This window comes from Panulirus ornatus, chromosome 63, assembly GCF_036320965.1.
Source record: "Panulirus ornatus isolate Po-2019 chromosome 63, ASM3632096v1, whole genome shotgun sequence".
Taxonomy (NCBI): Eukaryota; Metazoa; Arthropoda; class Malacostraca; order Decapoda; family Palinuridae; genus Panulirus; species Panulirus ornatus.
In genome coordinates this window covers 25,696,913-25,717,494 of record NC_092286.1, presented here as the reverse complement: position 1 = coordinate 25,717,494, position 20,582 = coordinate 25,696,913, and the positions used below count along the sequence as shown (strand labels likewise).

Genomic DNA, 20,582 nt, shown 5'->3' with positions numbered 1-20,582 from the left:
TAGAGATATTTGAATGACATTGTAAATGGGTTTGAGCAGGAGAGGAAAGTGGTTGTAATGGGTGATATGAATGCGAAGGTGGGATGTGATGAAATGGATGAGATAGTTGGTAAATAGGGAGTGCTTGGAGTAAATGAGAATGCCAGTTGTGAATGTCAGTACTGAGAGGGGTTTACTTTATGCAAGCACCTTTTTTTCTGCACAAGATGATTCACAGATATACATAGATGAGAAATGATGGAAAAGAATAAAATGGGTTGATTTGTTATGTGGCATTGGACAAAAGGTTGTGCAGGATGATAGAGTTGTGAGAGGATTCAATGGAGATTCTGCCCATTTTGCAGTCCTTGTGGTGGTGTGGATCAGGGAGAAGTGGAAGTATGGTGTAAGAAGGAATGGAAAGGTAAATGTGTTGACAATGGAGTAGATGAGTCAGAAAGAATGCAGGGAGGAATATTAAAGAAGGATGACTGAGAGTTTAGATGAAAGGTTGTAAATGCAAGGCTACAGTCATGTGTGAATGAGATGTTTGAAATGTTTAGAGAAAGACTTTTAAAGGTTGCACAATTAGTATTTGGATACAATGTTGTGAGATATAGGAATAAAAGTGGAAATGTATGATGGATGGCTAAGAAATGCTGTGGAGGAGAAGAAAAAGGCATAAAGTGATTGCCTGAAAGGAATGCACCAGTGTAAGCTCAGCAAAGGAGGCAGAAAGAATGTAAAATATGTAAGTGGAATAGTAAGTGGCTGATACAGGAAAACAAAAAAGAGAAAATGAAGATTTTGGAAGAAAGTTGAGTGAAAAGTTTAAAGAAAATAAATTTTACCCGAAGGAGGTGAAAGAGGAGAATGTAAAAGTGGAAATAGAAATGTGAGAAGTAAGGAAGGGGAGTTGCTTGATCAGAATGAGGAAGTGAAAAGATGGGAAGAGTATTTTGTAGAACTGATGCATGTGGGAGAAGTTTGAGCCTGCAGTTGTTACATGCATGAGTATGGAGGATGAATGATAGGATACAACTGGAGGAACCTATGGCAAGAAGGGGGTACAAAAGGCGATAATGAGGTTGGAGGAAGGAAATGCATTTAGATTGGATGAGATACACCTGAAATGTAAAAGTATGGAGAAGATATGTAATTTAGCAGAAGGATGTGCCAGAGGATTTGGTAGAAGCTATTACTGTTGGTCCTTGAATACTGTGCCAAGAATTTATGTAACAATAATGGGGTAATAAGTCTGTTAAGTCTACTTAGAAAATTTTATGCAAAAGTGATTGGCAAATATGTGAGAAGCAAGGGGGTATTAGGAAAGGTAAGGCATGTATGGATTAGATTTTTGTGGTGAGAATAACTGTGGAAAAGTACCTAGTGAATGGTAATAAGTATTCAGCTTTTATGTATGTAGAGAAGTATATAACAGTCAATTGGAATGCATTATGAGATGTGTTAAAGATGTATCGGGTAGGGAGACAACTTTTGGATGGTGTGAAAGCCTTCCATAGAAGAGCAAAATTTTGCACAAGTGTGGATGGAAAGTTGAGCGAAAGTTTCAGTATTTGGATGTGGGGCAGGGCTTTGTGATATCATCATGGCTTTTTGAAATATATATGGATAGAGTGATAGGAGAGATGAAAGCAGAATTAGTGAAAAGGGGTAGGTGTAGGGATGGAGTGTGGTGGTGAGGTATGATGGCTAAAGACAAGTGTGGTTACAGTTGATACTGGGTTGTTTTCTGAGAGTGAAGATGGGTTTCAGTAGGATGTAAGTGTGTTTTTTGATGTGTGTTAGCACGCACTGAAGATAAATGCAAGTAAAAATAAAATAATGGTGTTTAAAAGAAAACAAAGTGAAAGTATAGATTTTGCAAAGCTTTATAGAGCAAGACAAGTGGACTAGACTGTGTTACAGAGACTGGGGAGAGAGAGAGACTGGAAGAGGTGACAGAATTTTAGTATTTATGAACTCTCAGATTGGGGAAGAGCAGTGTGGTTTCAGAAGTGGTAGAGGATGTGTGGATCAGGTGTTAACTTTGAAGAATGTATGTGAGAAATACTTGGAAAAACAGATGGATTTGCATGTAGCATTTATGGATCTGGAGAAGGCACATGATAAGAGTTGATAGAGATGCTTTGTGGAAGGTATTAAGAGTATATGGTGTGGGAAGTAAGTTACTAGAAGCAGTGAAAAGTTTTTATCGAGGATGTAAGGCATGTGTACGAGTAGGAAGAGAGGAAAATGATTGGTTCCCAGTGATGGTCAGTTTGCGGCAGGGGTGCGTGATAGGTTCCCAGTGATGGTCAGTTTGCGGCAGGAGTGCGTGATATCTCCATGGTTGTTTAATTTGTTTATGGATGTGGTTGTTAGGGAGGTGAATGCAAGAGTTTTGGAGAGAAGAGCAAGTATGCAGTCTGTTGTGGATGAGAGGGCACGGGAAGTGAGTAAATTGTTTGCTGATGATACAGCGCTGGTTGCTGATTCGGGTGAGAAAGTTCGTGACTGAGTTTGGTAAAGTGTGTGAAAGAAGAAAGTTGAGAGTGAATATGAATAAGAACAAGATTATTAGGTTCAGTAGGGTTGAGGGACAAGTCAATTGTGAGGTAAGTTTGAATGGAGAAAAACTGGAGGAAGTGAAGTGTTTTAGATATCTGGGAGTAGATTTGGCAGCGGATGTAACCATGGAAGCGGAAGTGAGTCACAGGGTGGGGGAGGGGGCGAAGGTTCTGGGAGTATTGAAGAATTTGTGGAACTCGAGAATGTTATCTCAGAAAGCAAAAATGGGGATGTTTGAAGGAATAGTGGTTCCAACAATGCCATATGGTTGTGAGGCATGGGTTGTGCTGAGGAGGGTGGATGTGTTGGAAATTAGATGTTTGAGGACAATATATGGTGTGAGGTGGTTTGATTGAGTAAGTAATGAAAGGGTAAGAGAGATGTGTGGTAATAAAAAGTGTGGTAGATAGAGCAGAAGAGGGTGTATTAAAATGGTTTGGTCACATGGAGGGAATGATTGAGGAAAGATTGACAAAGAGGATATATGTGTCAGAGGTGGAGGGAACAAGAAGTGGGAGGCCAAATTGGAGGTGGAAGGATAGAGTGAAAAAGATTTTAAGTGATCGGGGCCTGAACATACAGGAGGGTGAAAGGAGTGCAAGGAATAGAGTGAATTGGAACGATGTGGTATACCGGAGTCAGTGTGCTATCAGTGGATTGAACCAGGGCATGTGAAGCATCAGGGATAAACCATGGAAAGTTCTGTGGGGCCTGGATGTGGAAAGGGAGCTGTGGTTTCAGTGCATTAGACATGACAGCTAGAGACTAAGTGTGAACGAATGTGGCCTTTGTTGTCTTTTCCTAGCACTACCTCATGTGCATGTGGGGGGAGGGGGGTGCCATTTCATGTGTGGCAGGGTGGCGGCAGGAATGGATGAAGGCAGCATGTATGAATATGTACATGTGTATATATGTATATGTCTGTGTATTTATATGTATGTATGTGTTGAAATGTATAGGTATATATACGTGCGTGTGTTGGCGTTTATTCATATACATGTGTATGTGGGAACATGGGTATATATGTATATGGCTGTGTATGTATATGTTGATATGTATATATACATGTATGTATATGTGTGAGTATAAGATTGGATGGGTTTTTCATGTTTCCTGGTGCTACCTTGCTGATGTGGGAAAAGAGCTATGTGGCACTGGTTATGTTTGTCGGGATGTTGAGAACAGGTCTTTTCTCTCTAATGTAAATGGCTTCATGTATCTGTAGTCTCTTCCAGTCACTGCAGCTAGTAATGGTTTTGGTATTATTCACTATGATCTCCCTTATTAGTCTTGTTCCATGCTTTTCTTCATGATATTGTTTGATTCCACCTTCTTGTAAGTGGAGTGAATGGAGGTTCTTATTCATCTGTTTCCTGGTGCTACCTTACTGATGCGGGACATGGCAATCACATATGAAAAAATTTATAAGATGTTCCAACATTAGAAAGGTTATTATTCAGTAGAGATTTAAACGGCTTGTTGCCCCACCAAGACCTCATGAACATTGAGAGAAAATGGGTTTAAAAAATTTTTAAACTATTTTCAAAGGAATTGAAAGTCAAGAATTCAAATCTTAATGAAGAAAGTTTGTTACTTCATTTTCATGAGTTTACATGAGGAAAACAGACAACAGGAGGCATGATTAGCCCTTGACTGGGTTGCCAAGGAAAAAATAAGTAATTCCGCTTAGCAGTTTTTAAGTTATCTTCGACTCCCCACTGCCTTCTAGTGTCCCAGTTACCATTGTCATTTATTCAGTTTATTTCTGGCATTTTTCTCGAGTATGCCAGAGTTTATAAGATATTTGTTTAAATGACTTTTGAAGGTATTTTTACTCTTAGCATTTACTATGTCTGATGGTAACTTATTCCAGTGCTCAACACACTTATAGGATAAGAAGTTTTCCCCATATTTGTACTACATCTTTTAGCTTTGAGTTCCATTTGTCTTGGTAACTGTATTTTCTTGTATTTCAGAAATGTTCATATGATTTACTTTATTGAACTTTTTTAGAATTTTGAGCACTTGCATTAAGTCACTGCAAAGTGTATGTTTTTTAAGGGAGAAGAGATCAAGTCTTTTTAGCCTTTCTTTGTATGCCAGATTTCTAAGGGATGGAATGAATTTTGTTGCACATCTTTGTACTTGCTCTGATTTTTCCTTGTCTTTTTATAGCTTGGGAACCAAAACTGTACTGCATATTCAAGGTGTGGTCTTACTGGAGAATTATATAGTGTTGGAATTGTTCCTGGTGTTTTGTAATCTATGTCCCTGGCTAAGAAGCCTAACATTTGGTTGCCCTTTTTACTTGCTCCTTGAGACTGTTTAGTGTATTTCAGATTGTTGCTAATGACAACTCCAAGGTCCTTTTCTTCATTTACTTTAGCTAGAGAGTTTCCGAATAGTTTGTAGTTGTAACATATATTATTGTCTCCAAAGTGCGTAACTTTACACTTGTCTGTATTTAACTTCATTTGCCATCTGTCTGACCTCTCTGCTAGTAAGTTAAGATCCCATGAATCATTTTGTAGTCCCACCTCTTTACAGCTCTACCTCCTACTGTAGTACCGTCAGCAAATTTGAAGATCTTAGATATGAGACCAAGTTACCAAGGTCTAGGTCATCAATGTATATTATGAAGAGAATTGGGCCTTGGACCAACCCCTGTGGCACACCACTTGTTATGTTTAGCCAATTTGAGGCTTCACTGTTTAATTAGTACTACATGCTGCTTTCTTCCAGTAAGCCAGTCTCTGATCCATGTACTTTGCTGATTCTGTATGCCTTGATTTTATGTAAAAGTCTCTTGTAAGGTACTTAATCTAAAGCCTTTTGGAGATCAAAATATACTACATCAAACAGTAATTTTTTGTTCTAATTCTGATAAATAACATTAAAAGATTCTAGCAGATTTGTCAGGCAGGATCTTCTGTTGCGAAAACCATGTTGGTTGTGCGATATGATTTTGTATTTTTCTAGGAACGTGACTATTTTATCTTGGATTATTTTTTCTATACATAACACCGATGTAAGGCTAATTTGGCAGTAGTTTAAGACACTTTTTTGTCTCCTTTTTAATATATAGAAGTAAGATTTGCTATTTTTCAGTCAGTTGGCACCGGACCATCAGATAGGGGTTTGTTGAATATTTTTGCTATGGGGTATATCAGCCGTCTCCTGACCTTTAAAAATCTTGGAGCTATTATCTGGGCTGTTGGATTTGTTAGGACTTAATTGGTCCAGGTATTTAAGTACTTCAGAGCTCTTTATTTCTTCAATCTTCAACTCTTCATCAGATCCTTGAACCATTTTCATTGGTTGTGGTATTCAAGATGTTTCTTCAGCAATCTTCAACTCTTCATCAGATCCTTGAACCATTTTCATTGGTTGTGGTATTCAAGATGTTTCTTCAGTACTAAATACTGTTACAAGAATAATTTAGTATGGTAGCTATTTCTTTCTTGTCAGTAGTTAGTGTGTCATGTTCATTTCGTAATGGTCCAGTTCCTTCTTTTATTGTCTTCCTTTGTTTTGTATATATGAAGAATTCCTTAGGATTATTCTTAACTTTCAAGGAAATTCTTGTTTCTTCCTTGTATTTGCTCTTGTCATATGACTGTCTTACACTCTCTTTGGATTTTGATTAATTCCGGATTTTCATTGGTTCCCATTGATTTGAATTTCTTATATGTTTTCTTGTTTTGGCAAATTTGTCCTTCTATTCTCCAATTCATCCATGTTGGTTTTGAAATATTGCAAGTTCTCTTCATAATTCGTGAAACATGTTTTATTTTCAATAAACATGAGTAGTGTGTTTAAAGAATTATTACACGTTTCCTCTACTGTGTAAACATCAAGAAGTTTTGTCCAATTGGTACTTCAAATCTCTTGTCTAATATTTTCAAAGTTTGCTTGCCTGTAATCTGGGATCAGGATTTTATCATTTATTTCATAATCCAAATTTGTTTCTAATCTAATTAAACTGTGATTGCTGTTTGACAAACTCTCACTTGTTTTGCTGGAGTTTATTAAGTTTTTATCACTGGTGAGGACAAGATTAAGAATGTTTTTACCCCTGGTTTTGTAATCAAGTGTTCTAGAAAAGTGTCTTCAATTAGTTCCGTTAGTCTCGTTCCTGTCTGTCACCTGTTAACATGTTCCAGTTTATGTTTGGACTGTTGAAGTCTCCTACTATTATAACCTCTTTACTGTATACTTTAGTTATGATTTCATTATATAACATCGTATCGTCATCTTCTATTTCTCTAAGACCATCACAAGAAGACTCAGTCATGATTTTAAGATCAAAAAGTGTGCCAAAATACTGTGAAATTTGCTTTTCCCACAGCAAAATTGTTGTGTCCCTGCACCTTATTGTCAAGACAGTTCAGGTATTTTACTGTATCTTCCATAAAAGTGAATCTTAAAGCCATTGATATCTTGTAATTTAGGCATAACCCTCCCTTTCTGATTCTTAAGCAGATGTATTTCACCGTGCAATTCATAGAAGCGTTTTAGGACTGCTCCCTGATTTAGCCAGGGAGCATCTTTGTGGTATGGAAGCCCAATGGGACTGCATTCCCCTCCATAAGGCTGTTGATCTGCCTGTGGTTAAGGCCTTTTGCCTTAATGTTTATCTTCTATGCTGTTTTACTACACAGCACTTCTTGGTGTAAAAGGCAATGCAAATTACAGAACTGATGATTTGGATTTACAGGTGATAGTTTTCTCTCTAATTTTTGTGGCACCATTTATGATTCCCTGTCTGTTGCCAGAGTCAGAGCTCATACCTAGTTGCTTTCTTTTTTTTTCTTTTTTGTATGTTCACCATTTCCTGCTTTAGCAAGGTAATGCCAGAAACTGATGAAGAAAAAGGCCTCATTCTTTCACATTCATTCTCTATCTGTTATGTGTATTACACACAAACCATTGCCACCATACACAACCAGGCCCCAGATTTTTCTATGGTTTACCCTGGCTGCTTCAAATGCCCTTGTTGAGTCCATTGACAGCACATTGCCTCTTGTATACAGTGTTACTCCTCTTCAGTTTATCCCATGCACACCTGTTACCCTATGACACATTAAGTCCCTGAGCACTTAAAGTCTTATTTACTCTATCCATCCCCAGTTTGGTCTCCCGTTCTTGAGACTTCCACTTCTGACTCTTATATACTTTCTGTCAACCTCTCACTCATTCTCTCCCTTTGTCGAAACCATTTCAGCACACCCTCTTCAGCTCTCTCAGGCTTACCCTTCTTATTACCACACCTCTCTTGTGTTTTCATAACTTGTTCGTTTAACCCTCCTCACATCACCTATTGTCCTCGAACATTTCAATTCCAACACATTCACCTTCTTCCTTACATTCTCATATGTAACCCATGCCTTGCATCCATCCAGCAGCACTGGGACTTCTGTACTTTCAAAAATACACCATTTGTCCTCCCAGACAAATTCCTCAGTGCTTCCAGAACCTCTCTGCCTCAAGCACACACACACACACACACACACACACACACACACACACACACACACACACACACACACACACACACACCTTAGTAACTCAACTCTGCTCCCATAGTTCCATTCATTGCTATGTCCACTTGCAAGTTTCTTAAACACTTTACTTCCTCCATGTTTTCTCCATTTAAATCCACACCCCCAAATACATCTCTTTGCCCTGCTAAACCAAATAACCTTACTGTTACTCCAGTTAATTTGATGTTTCTACTTTCTCATACTCTCCCAAACTCGGACACCAACTTCTGCGGTTTCTTACTTGAATCTGCCTCCAGTGCTGTGTCATCAGCAAACAACAATTAACTTACTGTCTGTGCCCCCTCACCCTTTACAGACTGCTTACATGCAAGATCATACAACTATCTTATTTACCACCCCATCAGTAAACAAATTAAGCAATCATGGTGACATCACACACCCCTGCTGCAGACCAGCCTTTGTCTGGAACAGCTCACCCTCTATTCTCCCTACTTGCACACATGCTTTATTCTCTTGAAAAAAATGCCTCATTGCTTCAGCTAGCTTTGCTCCCACACCGTACATTTGTAACCTTCCACAAAGCATCTCGGGCAGGCAGCAGGAAGAACCACAGAAAGATCTATGAAGCCTCGTTGTAGAAAAGGGGCTATGGATTCAGTATGTTATGCACGACAGCTAGGAAATGGATGTGAGTGAATAAGACTTTTCTTCATTTGTTTCTGATGCTATTTCCCCTAATGCAAGAATGCAGGAAAGAAAGATTGTTTTTTCATGCTTGATCTCCATTTCCTGCATTAGTGAGAGTGCTGGAAACAGATGAAGGAAGGCTGCATCTGTGCATGTCTTTTCTCAAGCTGTCATGTGAAATGCAATGAAACTAATGTTCCCTATCCTCAACCAAACCCTGTAGACCTTTCCGTGGTTTACACCATATGCTTCACATGCCCTAGTTCAAGCCATTGACAGTACATCAACCCCAGTATTTCACATCATTCCAGTTCAGTCTATCCCATGCACACCTTTCACCTTTCTACATGTTTGAGCCTGAATCGCTCAGAATCTTTTTCACTCCATTCTCCCATCTCCAGTTTGGTCTCCCCATTCTCCTTCTTCCCTCCACTTCTGACCTATAAATCTGTAGTGCCCTAAAGTCACTTTAATGATGTTGCTGTTGACTGGGTGACAGCCTAGGACCCATCCTATACATCTGCACCTGTAGTATTAATTCCTGACATCCATGTTCGATGTTAGAAGCAGCAGATCAAAAGCTGCCTCTGTAATTATAGATTACCTGACCCTTTCCATAAGAAGTGCTGCTTGTACAGACTTGACCTCAAGTCCACCAGCAGGGAGAGAGGTCAGAAGCTTGTGACATTCGGCTTCAACGTCTCAAATTCTCTTTGGGAATAGCTATCCTTCACAGACCTGACCTCACCGCCTCTAAAATACCTGGGTATCAGTGCAGGAAGGCAGTCAGGCAGTTGACTCAACACTAGACAACAAGTGCACCTCTGTGTTACCTGAAGTCTTGGTGATATGACTCCAGACTTAAGCCACCTTTAGGGCATCTCAGTCAGTTGATGTCCCAGTGTGACTCCTGACATTTCATCTTCCTGGCAGGTTTCATTGTGGTGCCTGATCTCTGACGTTCACCTCTTGGCAGGAATTGTTTGGGACATAGCCTATGTCCCTCATGAGCACCAGCTATATCAACATAGAACATACGGCCTTGCCTGAAGCACTCCTGCATCCCCAGCACCTCTTCAGAGGGCTCCTGCAACCCAAGCACTATTTGGTAGTTGCCACACATGCCAGAAGCCTTCTGCCTCCCTAGAAAAAATCAGCAGCTGTCACACATTCCAGGAGCCACAATATGGGCCACACCAACTTCCTACAGGAGCTCAACTTTAACTCAGCAGACACGCACTTCTCCCACATGCTCCTGTTCCATCTGTCACTTACCATCGCCAGCATCACAGGACCCCTGCCAAGCCTATCTTGTATTGTTCAACCTACTTTGATTTACCTCTTCTCGATAATCGTGCACCTCCAGTGGCCCATTGCCCTCTGTAGCCTCACATTATATATTCTGTCCTGTAAATGTTGTTGCTGTTTAACATGTTTCCATGCCCTCTCTCAGATATACCACTCCAATAAACCCTACCAGAACACCCGCTAAACTGGTGACCCCTGGAGTTAACTGAGAGAGAGACTTTCAGACATGTCTTTATAGTGCTGTTGTTTGCCTTTCTTGACCTCTGGTTATCATAAGTCTTTTTTTCCACCACCCACCTGGCATCATCCCACACCGGTCCATCATCCATCTTGTATTTGCCAGGTCCAGCTGGCTACCCCTGCATCCCCAAGTGATTCTGTCTTCTTCAGCCAGCAAGGACCGCATGTAACATCTTTATCCATTATGGCAGTACAGGACAAACCCCTTCTCTACAACCTGGAAGCACCAGACCTGTAATTTACCTGCCAGCACTGGACAACCAGCTGATTAGATTGCCTGCCTCACCAGCATCCAAGCCGTAATCTCGAAAAAACAAAGTGGAAGAAAATAGTGCATTGACCCAAGATCTTTTTAATGATGTCACCATTGACTTGGTGACAGTCTGTGACCTCACCTGACCACATAATCCTCAGAAGGATGTTTTTGGTGGCCCATCCTACACATCTGCATCTATGGTATTAATCCCTGACACCCATGTTCATTGTTTTGCTGTAGCAGATCAGAAGCTGCTGCTGTAATTAGAGATGGCCTGACCCTTTCCATAAGAAATGTTGCTTTTACGGACTTAACCTCAAGTCCACCAGTATGGAGAATGATCAGAGGCTTGCGACATTTGGCTTCAATGTCTATAATTCCCTTTGGGAATAGCTACCCCTCACAGAGCTGACACTGCCTCTCAAATACCCGGATACCTCCTTAGCAAGTCAGTCAGGCAATTAACTCACCACTAGACAGCAAGTGAAATCACTCCGATACCTGAAGTCTTGGCAATGTGACTCCTTAAGCTGCCCATAAGGCATCTTCGTCAGTAGGTTTCCCAATGTGACTCCTGACATTTCATCTTCCTAGCAGGTTACATTGTGGTGCCACATGTCCGACATCCACTTCCAGGTAGGAATCTGCATGGAACATTGCCTCCGGCCATCAAGAGTAACAGCTGTATAATAACAAGGGACCTTCAGCCATGCCTGAGGTACATGTGCATCCCTACTGCCTCTTCAGGAGCCTCCTACAACCCAAGCACTGTTCGGCAGTTGCCACATGTTTCAGGAGCCTCCTGCTTCCCTGTCAAAAATCGGCAGCTGCCGCTTACTCCAAGAGCTGCAATATGAGCCACACCTACGTCGTGCAGGAGCTCCACTTTAAATCAGCAATCACACACTTCCATGTGCTCCTGCTCCAACTGTTGCCTAATATTGCTAGCGTCACAGGACCCCTGCCAAACATATCTCATATCACTCAACCTTCCTCACATTACCTCTTCTTCACCATGATCCTGCACCTCTAGTAGCCTATTGCCCAATGTTACATCACTTTGTATATTCTATCCAATAAAATGTTGTTGTTTAATGTTTCCATGCCCTCTTTCAGTTATACGATTCCAATAAAACTCAGTCAGTTCACTCGCTAAGAATCCTCTTTGTTGACCTTTCCTCACCAGTTCTCTTCTTATATCCCCACCATTTCATTGCACCCTCTTCAGCTCTTATACACACTCTTTTTAAAACCACACTTTTCCCTCTTCCACTTTCATAATTTACTCGATCAAACCACCTCATGCTGCATATTGTCCTCATACATTTCATTTCCAACTCCCCTACCCTCCTCCTCTCAGCCTTATCTATAGTCCATGCCTCACATCCATATGATATTATTGGGACTACTACACCTTCAAACACACCCATTTTTGCCCTCCCAGGTAATGATCTCTCCATAATTCTTCAGTGCTCCTTGAACCTTCAACAACAACAACAACAACCCAACTATTATGTGCTCACCTCTGCTTCCAAGCTCGCTTGTCCCTCAAACCTACTGAACTTAATAACCTTGCTTTTATTCTCATTTGCTCTCAACTTTCTTCTTTCACACACTTTACCAAACTCACTCACCAACTTTCGCAGTTTCTCACCCGAATCTGCCACCAGCGCTGTATCATCACTGAACAACAACTGACTCAGTTCCCAAGCCCTCTCATTCACAACAGACTGCATACTTGTAGAATGGCAAAAGGTGAGAACAAATGAAGTAAGAGGGATGGGATGTATATAGGGAAGCAATGATGGCTTGTGCAAGAGATGCATGTGGCATGTGAAAGGTGGGAGGTGAGCTGATTAGAAAGGGTAGTGAGTGGTGAGATGAAGAAGTAAAGTTGCTAGTAAATGAGAAAATAGGCATTTGGATGGTACTTATTAGGAAGGATTGCAAACAGTTGGGAGAGATATTAGAGAAAGTGGCAAGAGGTCATGGGGAAGGTGCAAGGCTTGAAAAAGAAGTCAAATGGGAGTTAGGGTGAGAGAGTGTCATTAAACTTTAGAGAGAGAAAAAAGATGCTTTGGAAGGAGGTAAATAGTGTGTGAAAGACGAGAACAAATGAGAACATCAGTGAAGAGGGCAAAAGAAGTGATGACAGGTAGTGAGGGAGTGAGTATTTTGAAGGATTGTTAAGTGTATATGATGATATAGTGGCAAGTGTAGGATGTTTGTCTGGGGTGGTATGTGAAATGAAAGTCATGGATAGTGATATGGCGAAGAGAGAAGAGGTAGAGAAACTCTTGCGAAAGATGAAATGCAGCAACGCAGCAGGAGTCAATGGTATTGTAGTTGAATTTGTTAAGAAAGGGGTGACTTTGTTGTTGATTAGTTGGTAAAAATACTCAGTATATGTATGGATCATGGTGAAGTGTCTGAGGATTGGTAGAATGTATGTATAGTGCCATTGTATAAAGATAAAAGGGGTTAAGGTGAGTGTTCAAACTACAGAAGCATAACTTTATTGAGTATACCTGGAAAATTGTATGGAAGAGAATTGATTGAGAAGATGAAGCATCAGGCTGGGGAAGAGTAGTGTGGTTTTAGAGGTGGTAGAGGAATGTATGTGAGGAATACTTAGAAAATGGATGGATTTTGTTTGCGGAATTTATGGATCTGGAGAAGGCATATGATATGATTAATTGAGATGAGATGCTTTGTGGAAGGTTTTAAGAATATATGGTGTGGGAGGTAAGCTGCTAAAAGCAGTGAGAAGTTTTTATCATGGGTGTAAGGCATGTGTACGAGTAGGAAGAGGACAGTGAATGGTTCCCAGTGAAGGTCAGTCTGCAGGAGGGTTGTGTAATATCACCTTCTCACCCTCCCCCATCCTATGACTCACTTCTGCTTCCATGGTTCCATTCGCTGCAAAAACCACTCCCGGGTATCTAAAACCCATCCTTTCATCCAATTTTTCTCCATTCAGACTTACATCCCAACTAACCTTTCCCTCAACCCTGCTGAACCTAATAACCTTGTTTTTATTCATATTTACTCATAATTTTCTCCTTTCACACACACTTTCAAACTCAGTCATCAACTTCTGCCCTTTCTCGTTTGATTTAGCCACCAATGTTGTATCATCTGCAAACAATAATCGACTCATTTCCCCAGACCCTCTCATCCCCCACAGACTGTATACTCGCCCCTCTCTCCAAGACTTTTGCATTTACATCCCTCACCACCCCATCCATGAACAAATTATACAACTGTGGTGAGATCATTCTACCCTACTGCAGACAAACCTTCACTTAGAAAAGATAAGAGTTGGTGAAAACCTTACAAGGAATAAAATGGGCAAGGCTGTTGGAGTGGGTGGTATTGCTGTTGAACATATTAAGAAAGAGGGTGACTGTGATTGTTGATTGGCTAGTTAGGATTTTGAATGTGAGTGTGTGTGTGGACCTTGGTGAGTTGCCTGAGGATTGGCATAATGAATATAAAGTGCCATTGCTTGAAAGCAAGTGTTAAAGGTGAGTGTTCAGACTACAGAGGTATGAGTTTGTTGAGTGTACCTGATAAGTTGTATGGGGGGCTATTGATTGAGACGATGAAGGCTTGTACAGAGCGTCAGATTTGGGAGAAGGATTATGGTTTCAGGAGTGGTAGAGGGTGTGTGGGTCAGGAAGAATGTGTGTGAGAAAACTTAGAGAAAGTGGATGGATTTGTATGTGGCCTCAGAGAGAGGGGTGAGTTTGCAGTGTATAGGGGATTAGAGAGCCTGGGAAGTCAGTCAATTGTTGTTTGCTGATGGTACAGCACTGGTGGCAGATTCAAATGTGAACCTGCAGAAGTTGCTTTTCGAGTTTGGAAGGGTGTATGAAAGGAGGAAGTTAAGAATAATTGTGAATAAAAGTAAGTTTATTAGGTTTAGCAGAGTTGAGGGACAGGTTAGTTGGAGTGTGAGTTTGAATGGTGAAAAAAAATGGAGGAAGTGAAATGCTTTAGATACCTGAGAGTGGAAATAATTCATAGTCTGCCCTTTTTCATTCCCATCGCCACCCCGCCACACATGAAATAAGAACCCCTTCCCCCCATATGTGTGCGAGGTAGCACTAGGAAAAGACAACAAAGGCCACATTTGTTCACACTCAGTGTCTAGTTGTCATGTGCAATGCATCCAAACCACTGCCCCCTTCACATGCCCTAATTCAGTCCATTTACTGCATGTTGAACACTTACACCACAGTGTTCCAGTACATTCTTACCTTTCACCCTCCATGTTCAGGCCCAGATCACTCAAATTTTTTTTTTTTTCACTCATCCTTTGTTGTTCGCTGATGATACAGCGCTGGTGGCTGATTCATGTGAGAAACTGCAGAAGCTGGTGACTGAGTTTGGTAAAGTGTGTGAAAGAAGAAAGTTAAGAGTAAATGTGAATAAGAGCAAGGTTATGAGGTACAGTAGGGTTGAGGGTCAAGTCAATTGGGAGGTGAGTTTGAATGGAGAAAAACTGGAGGAAGTAAAGTGTTTTAGATATCTGGGAGTGGATCTGGCAGCGGATGGAACCATGGAAGCGGAAGTGGATCATAGGATGGGGGAGGGGGCGAAAATTCTGGGAGCCTTGAAGAATGTGTGGAAGTCGAGAACGTTATCTCGGAAAGCAAAAATGAGTATGTTTGAAGGAATAGTGGTTCCAACAATGTTGTATGGTTGCGAGGCGTGGGCTATGGATAGAGTGGTGCGCAGGAGGATGGATGTGCTGGAAATGAGATGTTTGAGGACAATGTGTGGTGTGAGGTGGTTTGATCGAGTAAGTAACGTAAGGGTAAGAGAGATGTGTGGAAATAAAAAGAGCGTGGTTGAGAGAGCAGAAGAGGGTGTTTTGAAATGGTTTGGGCACATGGAGAGAATGAGTGAGGAAAGATTGACCAAGAGGATATATGTGTCGGAGGTGGAGGGAACGAGGAGAAGAGGGAGACCAAATTGGAGGTGGAAAGATGGAGTGAAAAAGATTTTGTGTGATCGGGGCCTGAACATGCAGGAGGGTGAAAGGAGGGCAAGGAATAGAGTGAATTGGAGCGATGTGGTATACCGGGGTTGACGTGCTGTCAGTGGATTGAGTCAGGGCATGTGAAGGATCTGGGGTAAACCATGGAAAGCTGTGTAGGTATGTATATTTGCGTGTGTGGACGTATGTATATACATGTGTATGGGGGTGGGTTGGGCCATTTCTTTCGTCTGTTTCCTTGCGCTACCTCGCAAACGCGGGAGACAGCGACAAAGAAAAAAAAAAGAAAAAATCCTTTCATGTCTAAGTTAGTCCCCCCATTTCTTTTTCCCCTCCACTTTTGACACATATATTCTCTGTCAGCTTGTCCTTAGTTTTTCAGTATGTCCAAACCATTTCAGCACACCCTCTTCAGCTCTCTCAACCACTTTTTTTTTATATATATATTTCCATGTCTTTCTCTTCCCCTTTTATTAATTACTCGTTCAAACCACCTTACTTCCTCAGTTAATTTCTGACACATCCAACCTCCAAGAACCTTCACCTCTATTGCCCATCCTGTGACTTACTCCCATTTTGGTCCCATTCACTACCATGTCCACTCCCAAGTGTATAAAATACTCACACCCCAGCTTACCCATCCCTTTACCCTGTTAAACATAATAATCCTGCTTTTATTTCATTTCCTCTCAGCTTCTGTAACCATGTTTTTATGTGCATTTACTGTTAACTTCCTCTGTTCACACTCACTCAAACTCAGTCACCAACTTTTGCAGTTTCTCACTTGAATCAGCCGCTAGGGGTTTTTCATCGGCAAACAACTGACCTACTCCCAGGCCCTCCTCAACCCCTTGCATCTTCCTCTCTCACCACCCCATCCATGAACAAATTAAACAGCCATGGTGACAATACACACTCCTGAGGCTAAACAGCCATGGTAGCTTCACACACCCCTGCCTCAGACCATCTGTCACCTGGAACCATTCACTGTCCTCTCTTCCTATGCTTACACATGCCGTGTGCTCATGATAAAATCTCTGCTTCTAGGGGTGGTATGTGAAGTGAGAGAGTCATAGAGAGTGGTTTAGTGAAAGCCAATGAGGTAATGAAAGCCTTGGATTGGATGGAATGTGGCAAGTTCGGCTGTAATAGATGGCATTGCTGTTGAGTTTCTTAATAAAGGGAGTGACTTTATTGTTGATTGGTTAGTTATGACTTTGTATATGTTTGGATCATTGTATGGTGCCTGAGGATTGATGGATTGTGTGTATAGTGCCGATGTATAAAGGCAAGGGGGAAAAACTGATTGTTTTAAACTCCAAAGGTATAAATTTTTTAGTGTACTGAGTAAGTTTTATAAGAGAGTTATGATTGAGAGAGTGAGGGCGTGTACGTAACATCAGATAGCAGAGGAAAAATGTGCTTTCTGAAGTGGTAGAGAATGTGTAGATCATGTGCTTGCTTTAAAGAAATTGTATTAGAAACAAGGAATTGTATTAGGAACACAAAGGTAAATGGAAGGAATTGTATGTGGCTTATTGGACATAGATAAAGAAGAAAACCAAGGTAGTTGTGGAAAAAAAGATAGTTTAAGGAAATAACTTACAAAAGTGTCTCAGAAAAGTCCCAGAAATTTGGATGTTATTGGTTTTGCATGAGTGTATAGGATATAGAGTTATGGTCTATCTAACTGTCTATCTTTCTACATATCTGATACTCATTCCCTTTGGGAACTCCCTCAAGGGGGGCAGCCATGGTAAGAGTGTGTTCGTAATTTGAACTCTGGTGCTGCTTCTTAGCCTTTAGTACCTCACCTCAACAGGGTGATGGCAGAGGGCAGTTTGAGCACAGCGTTTTCAGAGGCTCCTTCGTAATTTTCGTACCAGCTACTTTTACTTGATATGTCGACCTAATGTTGTTGCCTAATATTACAACCTACTACTTGTACTTAATGCTCCCAGCCAATGCTACTACCTCCTACTTCTACCCAGTGTTTCTACCTAAATCTCCCATTTAACGTTCCTACCTGCAACAACTATCATTTGCTCCTACCATTTTGCCTAAAGGCATGCAAAGCACTTACTGCAGGAACATATTGAGTTGTTAAAAATGAGTTGGGTGAGATAAGTGTTGGTAACTGTTATTTGTGACAAGGAGAGATTGTATGTTTGTAGACAAGAATACCAAGCAGTCTTCATGTGGGTGAGGCAGAAAGAAAAGACAGCTCTCTGGCTTAAAGGAGTGCACCTTGACAACCCCTGAAGTGCTGGCTCACAACACTGCCATCACTAACCCTTCTCAATACCCAGGCAGGTAGTACTGGTAATATACCTCCCTGGTTGGTGGCTGCCTACCAACTACCACCATGGAAGTATAGTACTGTTAATATTGTACTCATTAGATATATTTGGTAATCATCTTTCTGATTTGTGTATTTAGTTCATTGCCAGTTGTAGTAATATTGTTATTCATTCTTTTTTAGGCTGATCTTATACATTTGGGAGCCAAATTTGCACCATGTATGAGAAAGGATGAAAAAATATTTCGTCATGTTGAAGAACAACGGAGAGAGGAGAGAGAAACTGGATGTTGCATACGAAATGATGACTCAGGCTGTGTTCAATCATCTCGGAGAGAGTGTTCGGTAAGACGTGACATATGTTGGTGTTGCTACCTATGTTGGGTTTATGAAAGGATTTACAGAAATTGTTGGCAGAGAAACTTGTAGAATATTATTACAGTTATAATGAAATTGAGAAAGATATCTGCAGGGGTAACATTACACAATCAGTTTTGATTTGACTTTTTGTCAACTTTTGAGTTCAATTAATTCAAATATTTTTGTTCAGGATATAAGTTTGTAGGTTCATTACTTATGTGTATTTACATAGTTTCTTTTTTTATACTTACGAATGTATCTCCATTGGTTGTTTTTTTCTTTGGTCACAGTCTTCTTGTTTGTTCTGTCTCACACTCCATACTGTTTATAACTATGCAATTTTAATTTCATCGACCATTTATTGATTCCTTATTAACATTTATATCTTTTCCTACTCTTTTGCTTTTTCTTTTCTTTCTGTATTTGTAGTTGCTAATACAACCCTCATTCTGTAGTTTTGATTTTGATTTTTCGTGGTGCTAGCAGGTGGTAACTACTTCAGTTTTAAACTTGAAAGATTCTATAGCAGGTTTAGAGTGTTGCTGCTGGTTTGCTGATATTATGTTGAAAAAAAAAGTGCAGTATATGTATGAAGGAGAGTTGAGAAGAAGCTTTCAAAAGGGCTTCATACTGAGTGTTTTGAAATTAGATATCTTGATATCTTAATGACAAATAACCATTTAGAAATATCTTAATATCTTACCAACAAATGACCATTTAGAATGGTTGCATTCATAGAAAAACTGAACATAGAATCAGGGTTGTATTCCATTTGTCATTCTGCCAAAAGTGATAAAGTATATTTTCTATAAACTCAGTTGTCCGTATCATATAATGTATTTTCAAGAGTTATTGTATTATGGTGTTTATATTTTGCTTGCATGATCTTATGTCATGGAAGTTTATTATTTCTTTTGATAGAAAATATTAAATTTACCTTTACCTTATGTTTTGGACTAACAACAATGTACATGGGTGATTACCACTTATTTATTTACATCTTTCTTTTTTCTTTCATACTATTCGCCATTATATATATATTTTATGTTTATGATTACATGTTTGTGCCATGTGGGGAGGGATTATTATACTTGTAGGGCGGGCCACATCTGTACATGCATTTGTTTGTTGATTGCTTGTGTGATAACATTGGTATTGCTTTATCTGTAGACACATTAATTCTGAAGGCTGGGCCAGCTAAGATTGGGTGATATTTATTATTGTGTCCTCTGTCTCTTACGTGACTAACTTAGATCATCTTACAAATTTCCCTCAAGCCCCTCGGCCAAGGAGATATGGATTCGGTAAGATTGTTTTGTTTTAACACACTATTTTTCCAAATGCTCATGGAAACCATTATTGACATTGCACTAAGCATATGGCTATCTGATATTGCTTAAAGATTCTTTTCTTTTTTGATTACTCGTAGGGAGGGTTTCACAAGTGATATCATTATTACCTCAGTATTTCTTGACAAGTGACAAAGAACTAAATGTTTTCATAGTTGTTGATATCTTTTGGATACCAAAATTTTCCACCTTGTTTTCCAGTGCAGTGTTTGATGCTTCTTTGAGAATTGAACGATGTTCGATTTTGATTTTTTCTTTTTTTAAGCTTTGCATAGTATTCCACAGTCATTTTTTGTTTTAAAATGTTCATCATCCTGGCCTCTTAAGATCTAATTAGATTAGATTGCTGTCATTCGGTAAATGATTGCAATTTATAAGACCTTTTTTATTATTACTATCAGTGTGGTTTGTTTAGATATGTCATCTTGAATCTTAAGTATTTAGCCAGATGCTGTGTGTTGATACTTTTATGGAAGCATGCTTTAAGTTCGTAGAAGTCATTTTTTTCAGAAACTATGCATGCATCACTTCATGATTTAAAACTTGGCAACGCACACCTTGGTATGGATGTACGCTAATTGTATTTGGTAATATAAGGTGCCATTGTTGAATATATATTTGTAAAATGTAGGCTCCACTGAAAAAGTTTGCACATACTGTGTCATTTAAAAGAATCTTTTAGTACATGTAGGTAAGCAAGATTACATATAAGGGTATCTTCAAAAGATCTTTTTAATTATTTCCTTTGGCCACTTGCAGGTAACCCAACATTTTTAGTTTGTTTTTGTATTATATTGTGTCTGACAGTAATCATAACAAGTTAGATGTAGAGAAAAAAAATGAGAATATGATTTCAGTGACTGGCATCTTTTCTCTCTCTGAAAATAATCATATCTAGTGAGATGTAACAAAAAATATGAGAATATGATTTCCACATTGTACAGAGGATGATTGCTCCCAAAGTTACCCAATATCTGTGAGTTTGGTTATCTAGGCTGCCAAATTTGTTCATGGCATTCACATA

The 20,582-nt window shown here is 39.9% G+C and overlaps 1 protein-coding gene across 2 annotated transcripts in view; it reads left to right on the top strand.

The window, feature by feature from the left end:
- Positions 1–20,582, top strand: part of rho-5 (rhomboid-5) — a 120,030-nt gene that overhangs the window by 37,710 nt on the left and 61,738 nt on the right. The window contains exons 9-10 of one of the 2 annotated variants that reach the window (XM_071656861.1): positions 18,033–18,194; positions 19,487–19,513. In XM_071656861.1, coding sequence (XP_071512962.1) covers positions 18,033–18,194; positions 19,487–19,513 — 189 coding nt within the window. The remainder of the gene's footprint in view (positions 1–18,032; positions 18,195–19,486; positions 19,514–20,582) is intronic. The other variant, XM_071656862.1, reaches the window with a different exon arrangement.